General features: G+C 41.3%; 1 protein-coding gene across 1 annotated transcript; it reads right to left on the bottom strand.

The window, feature by feature from the left end:
* Positions 1–1,414: 1,414 nt before the first annotated feature.
* LOC135506017 (hairy/enhancer-of-split related with YRPW motif protein 2) lies at positions 1,415–4,220 on the bottom strand. Its single transcript, XM_064925350.1, has 5 exons — positions 3,976–4,220; positions 3,486–3,564; positions 3,068–3,151; positions 2,856–2,937; positions 1,415–2,350 (listed from the first exon to the last, which is right to left on the bottom strand). Exons 1-5 carry the CDS (start codon positions 4,056–4,058, stop codon positions 1,674–1,676), a joined length of 1,005 nt encoding a protein of 334 aa, XP_064781422.1. The 5' UTR covers positions 4,059–4,220; the 3' UTR covers positions 1,415–1,673.
* Positions 4,221–6,553: the final 2,333 nt, after the last annotated feature.

Here is a 6,553-nt window from a genome sequence, read left to right as displayed (position 1 = left end):
TCCAAACCAACGGTTCGTCAGGGATGCTGATACCCTGCAATCGCGTTGACATATTCTTTCTCCAAGGGAGAAAATAACTGAACCAGACTCTGTACATATCCATTTTTCCCCTTTGAATACCATCTCGCATAACAATAGGCTAACCAATAACATTATAGCATACAATTGTCGAGAGGTGCAGTCCAAAATTGTCACAACAGACACATGGAAATTGATATCTTTTTAAATGTCTATGTCTATAGGTCCCTACAGTAGATATAATTACAGAATAGGGTGAGTTGCTGTCTCGAAAGGCTGTAGAAATGTTGGTGACTGATTTACAACTCTGTGTACAGACAGTGCCAGTTATGCAATTGTTATTATGTGTGTCTCTCTTAGGGAGTTTTGTTTTACCCATCCTCTCAATAACACATAACAGGAAGGATGAATATTTTCCCTCACCAACATAGATTAAACATAGACTTTGTGGTCTTCAAAAAACTATTTATTTTATTATGGCGTTAGAGCATTGGCACATACTCTGGCTCCATTGATCTGCTGTGGTGAAAACAAAGAAGAATATTCTCTGAGTGGCCAAATATATATATATATAAAAACGTTTTTAATCAGTGACATCTGTAGAGTAGGCCTAGAGGGCTTGTTTGCATAGGCAACTGTTACAAAAGAAAAAAGCCAAACAAGTTACAGTTGTATCATTGAACTGCAGTTGGAAGTACTAGGCTATTTGATGTGTTGTTTTTGTACTTTCTAAAGGAAAACGCGCCTGTCACTTCTTTCCAGCAGCAAATTGAAGTGCACCATCAAATATGTATTCTTCTATCTTCAATATAGCTTGTAGTTCATCTCATATTTACAAAATGAATGTATGAGATTAGAAACACTCTGCTTCGATTCATTCGTTGACTGATTATCTCCAAACCCTTTGGTTCTTCATCTGACTGATTAGAACAACTCCTAAAGACACTGCCCACTGTCATGACGTTGAATCAAAGTAGAGAACTGATTAGATTTGAAAAAGTAATCAACGTAAGGGAATTTTGTATATTTTTCACACAACTTTTAACCTAAATCCAATGACATGGTAACATTTTTGGTTGACAACTCAACCAAATGTACATCAAAAGTAGACATTGAACTGATGTCTGAGTCCAGTGGGTGCTTTGTGAGTGTTTATCACATTATTTCCCCACCAAGAGAATCAACTGAGTTGAGGTCAGAGGTCAGAGCAAAACAAAACTTATGCTGGATATTTTAAGGAATTTTGTTTCTATTTCACATATTCAGAAAATAATAGTCATAATAATATGAATTATATAGCCAATTTTGGGGAAGCAAATGGTCTAGTGACAGTGTTAAGAAAATTATGAAAACAAACTGACACTGAAAATGGAGAAAAAGACAGAAGCCAGATAGGTCCAATTTGAGTGTTGTTATTCAATAAAAATAAATCATTAGTACATTTTAAGTGAATTTCATTATCGTCGCTCCCGCTCCCATAAGATAACTTGCATTTGCTATGAATCTGCACACAATCAGAAATTAAATAAGCTGGTGGAATAAAAGTCCATGAACACCAAAAAATCCAAGCTATAGTTAATAAAACAGTATTGTTCCTTTATCTTCAATGTTTGGAAGTCCTCTAGTCACCATGAGACCTTTGAAAAGTCAAATACTTAAAAGGCTCCTACTTCTGTTCCCCAAGGTCTATATGGTTTGCTGCTGCTGCTCTCTCTGTCTCTGCTCTGCTGTGAGGTGGATGTGGTGGATATGGAGGGGCTCACAGCTGAAGCTACCATAGACGATGTGCTGCTCACACTGTGAGGTGTGAAGATGGGGAATCCTCCAGGGAATGACAGGGGGAAAGTCTGGGCCGCGGCAGCAGCGGCCGCAGCGTGAACAGTAGCCGAGAGCGACAGGAGGGAGGTGGAGAGCGGGGGGACGCAGGGCGCCACGCTGCCATTAGAGGGCGCCCTGTGAGAGGAATCGGTATGGGAGAAGGTTGCCGTTAGGAGGGCCGAGCCACGCTGGGGCACCTCCACAGACAGTCTGCTGGCAGCACTGTCTGAGGAGGGCAGTCCATTCTGCTGGAGGAAGGTGGTGGGGAAGGGGTGGAAGGCGGCGGCCCAGTGGTGAGGGTGGAGCGCCTGCTGGTGGTGTGCCATAGATGAGGTCATGGCAGCCGCCTCCCTCTGGGAGGCGCAGGTGCTGAGGTGGGAGACCAGGCGCACACGCAGGGGGTCGCTACTGTCTAATCCCTCCACAGAGCTCAGGTATCTGGCCACCTCTGTCAGACACTCCCTGAAGCCCACACTCATGAAGTCCATGGCCAGGGAGTGGGCATCAAAATACCCTATAGAGACAGACAAACCGACAGACACAAAGGAGGGATATTGAAATTATGAATGACAAACACCTATAAATACTGCCGGTGTCTCTAATGATCTGTAATGTAGCCACCAGCTACTGATGGGAGTGATTACTAAATGGAGAGGGATGGATACATGCTGGTCTCCGAGGCTGACCATCAGGGCTCCGTCTGTGCTTTCAGGCATAACCTTAACACTGTGGGATTGTGCTGGGATGTTTATATGTTCGTTTTGTCTCACCTGTTTTTACACTTGCCGAAAACCCCAAACAAACCCCTGACAGGGCAACCTGTGAATGCAGCCTTCCTCCCTACCACGGATTTATGAAAGCAAACACAATCCAAGGGTCAAGTGCTCCTTTAGTCCCATCAGCACTTTTCCACGAGTTCAAACCTACCATTAGCTTTGATTTCCACTTGTCAAAGGGGACTGCTCACTCAGATTTCACTACACAGTAAGGCAGAGAGAAGCAGCCAATTAACTCCTTACCTTTACCGCCAGTGGCCTGCAGCATCTTTAGGTGATCCACTGTCATCTGCAATATTTCTGCCTTCTCTAATTTGGCTGAACCCTGCAAGGAGCAACAGGATGTATGAGTCTTAGAACTCTCCTAACTTTCAATGAAAAAATATCCACAAAATGTTTTAAATGTTTTGATGAAAATGAAACTTTTGAGGAAGTTCCATTTAATTTCAACCCACTTGTTTTTCAAATGCAGTTGGGACAAGTCGACGTAACTCTGATAAACTATTATTGATTCGATCCCTCCTTCGCTTCTCAATGATCTACAATAGATACATATTTTATTGCATACTTTGAAATATAACAATACAAGGCCTAATAATAATAATTTTAACAATAACGCAACAATAATTAAATACATGTTTAAATAATAAGTAATACACAATAAAGATAACTACAATGGAACAAGAGGACAACAATGTAAATAAGTCCCAGACTTTAGTGTGTGTTATCCGCCATGATTTTACTCATGTACTTTTACGTCTCTGTGTTCGTTTTTAAAAGTCGAATTAATAAACTATAAACGAATCTTCATTATTAAATAATAAGTTACACATAATAACAATGATGATAATAAACAAATAAACAAATAATTACCCCTCTTCGTTTTTTTCTTGCCATAACTTGGGTTGTTGTTGTTGGGGAGCCACATCTAATAAATGATCCATTGCTGTGCCTGCACGGGACAAACATAAGATATATGTTCATTTTACTCAACAGAATGTTTTATTTTTGTTATGGATGAGCAAGTATCCAAAACCACACAGTTTACATTGTGTAATTTATGCATCAATGCATATTTTGATAACACTAATGTAGCCTGCACTAACACTCTATGTATAATACCTTAAAGAGAATTCTCCAAAATGTTCCTGCATCGATCATGAACCACACATAAAGGTGATGATTTGCACTTGTCACCTACAAGTTCACACCAGAGTGAAACTTTTTTGACATGCACATTTGACAAACTTTACTCAAGTTAAAAGTTTCCTCCGTTTTGCCTGGTGCACACGCGGAAAAAAAGACCAATGACATTCTGTATCTACCCAACATTTACCCCACATCTCCATCTTTAAGAACTCACCCAGAATAATTATTCTCACTGCCGACATCAATAGTTTCATCCATGTCGCTGTCAGAAGTACTATCCTCACAAGGCCTCTTCATGGTGATACACTCGGCTGTCTCTACTAACGTTCCGTGGATGGGTGCGCGTCCAGGTAGACTTGACTGGTGCGTGTACAATTCCCTTTGTACAGCTTTCCCAACGAGCCCTTGGAGCCTCACCTCACAGATGCAGGGGAGCGTAGCTGCCAACGTCCTGCTTGGGAACACCCACATCAGAAAAAACACGCCCCGAGCCACTGAGCAATGAGGAGAGAGAGGTTTATGCTCCAAAGCTGGACCAAGTTCGCTAGATAATTGACTGCACCGTTTTAGTACTGTTTAAGACACCCGCGAGCCGCGAAAAGCGTGAGGAACTGTTTACACGAACTCGGAATGTGACAGAACATACACAGGACATATAACACTGCTTCAACCATGACAAAACATATATGTGTGGCAGATAATAGTCAATTATAGTAGCCAAACCGTTACCTGAACTTGAAAAAAGAAAGCAAATGTAGATAATAAGAAAAGATTATCAAAATCTAAAATATATAATCATTGATAAATCTATAGATTTTTTTCTCATCTTCAGTTAGAAAAGCATCCCTCTGCGCAACCCTTCCTGCAAATGTCCATGCCTCCAAATACATTTTACACAGCTAGGACAACTTTTTTTTCCGTTTTTTTTTGGCGAAGTGAGTATTTCCAGCAGCAGTGGACATAGGGACAAGGACATATTATATACTATTACTACTTTTTTATTTCCCCCCAGAACTTTATTCAACATCATTCACCGTCTGATATTTGTATTTGATTTATTTAACCTTTATTTAACTAGGCAAGTCGGTTAAGAACAAATTGTTATTTACAATGAAGGCCTACCAAAAGGCAAAGGCGTCCTGTGGGGAGGGGGGCGGGGATTGAAAATATAGGACAAAACACACATGATGACAAAAGAGACACCACAACACTACATAAAGAGAGACCTAAGACAACAACATAGCATGGCAGCAACACATGACAACACAGCATGGTCTCAACACAACATGACAACAATAGGGTAGCAACACAACATGGCAGCAGCACAACATGGTAGAAGCACAAAACGTGGGTATACAGAGATGACCAGTTTACAGAGGAATTTAGAGTGCAGTATGCAGAGATTTAGTGATATACTTTTGAATTATGTGTTGAATAGTTGGAATAGTTTGCCAGAATAACCTGAAGAAATACATTTTCATATTTTATCACATTAGCCTATTATGAAATGGCTGTCAAAGGGAGGGTGTGTTTAAGAGAAGTTAGATCATCTAAGGAAAATTGAAAATGGTAGAACTGAACATCCTGACCACAAGCAATCCTAATCTGCCCCTAGGGAGGGGAAGGAGTGTGTAGTGTGTACTGTATGACATGGACTTGCATGGAGAATGTCAAGAGTCTACACCTGGTCTTCAACTGAGAATGTCTACTAAACATAAAGGACTATAAAAAGAGTAGATGGAGACATAGAGGTGCCAAGAACATCTGATGTGAGCCTTGGTAAAATATATTTTCACACATCTGAATAATATGCTTAGAGATGTGCCACTATGGCTGCGTCTCTCATCTTTTTTTTCACTAATTAGCAATCCGGTCAGCTCTGAAAAAGATCTGAGGTGAAAAGATCGGATTTGATTGGTCAAAACACCAATTAGTGGAAAAAATATCAGAATTTGGCTGCTTGTGCAAACACAGCCTTGGACCCAAAGTAGATTTGCAATAGATAGGGAGTGCTGTTTGGAACTGAAGTAAAGAAATTGGGAAAAATATCAAATAAAAACACAGAAAAAAGGTAATTATAACTGAGGATCCAAAAGAAAGGAAATATTAAACCAAAGACAAATGCTGCTTCTGGTTTTAAACACATCGCAGTTCCTGTGAGAGGAGTAGCTCACCACAAGGCAATTAAGAGGAACACATACACACACACACACACACACACACACACACACACACACACACACACACACACACACACACACACACACACACACACACACAGAGAGAGAGAGGGGGCACATATGAACTGGGTCCCCTGCCAGTTGGAGGCTCCAGCTGTAGCTCGATTCCTGGGTAAAACAGTGAAGATAGTGCATTGTTTGGTGCCCCCCCCCCTGTCATGTGCCTTACCCCTGGTGGAGGGTAGCACAGTCTCCCAGGCAGCTTGCCAGTGTGATGACTCGTTCCCACAGCTCACCGCACTGCAGTGAAACCCAATCGCCGTGTGAGAGGCAGCCAGGAACACAGGCTGGGCTGGTATGACAGGGAGGTTACCGCTAGCCAAGCGTCGACCCCATTGCCGACACCACTGCTCGTAACCCGATTCTTCACATTGTTTGTGTTTGTTGTTTGCCCAATTGAACTAACATGATATAAAAGCTTAGAAATGCACTGCTTCCATAATGGGCCAGGACAACTTTTGACCTTTCACACGTTCATTTCTTTTTCACAACTTTGTTTCAACAGCGAGGAGGTATTTTAATAAAAATCCTGTTTGTGAAAACAGTTCATAA

Source organism: Oncorhynchus masou, chromosome 19 (genome assembly GCF_036934945.1).
Source record: "Oncorhynchus masou masou isolate Uvic2021 chromosome 19, UVic_Omas_1.1, whole genome shotgun sequence".
Lineage (NCBI taxonomy): Eukaryota > Metazoa > Chordata > Actinopteri > Salmoniformes > Salmonidae > Oncorhynchus > Oncorhynchus masou.
This window is presented reverse-complemented; position numbering and strand designations above follow the sequence as displayed.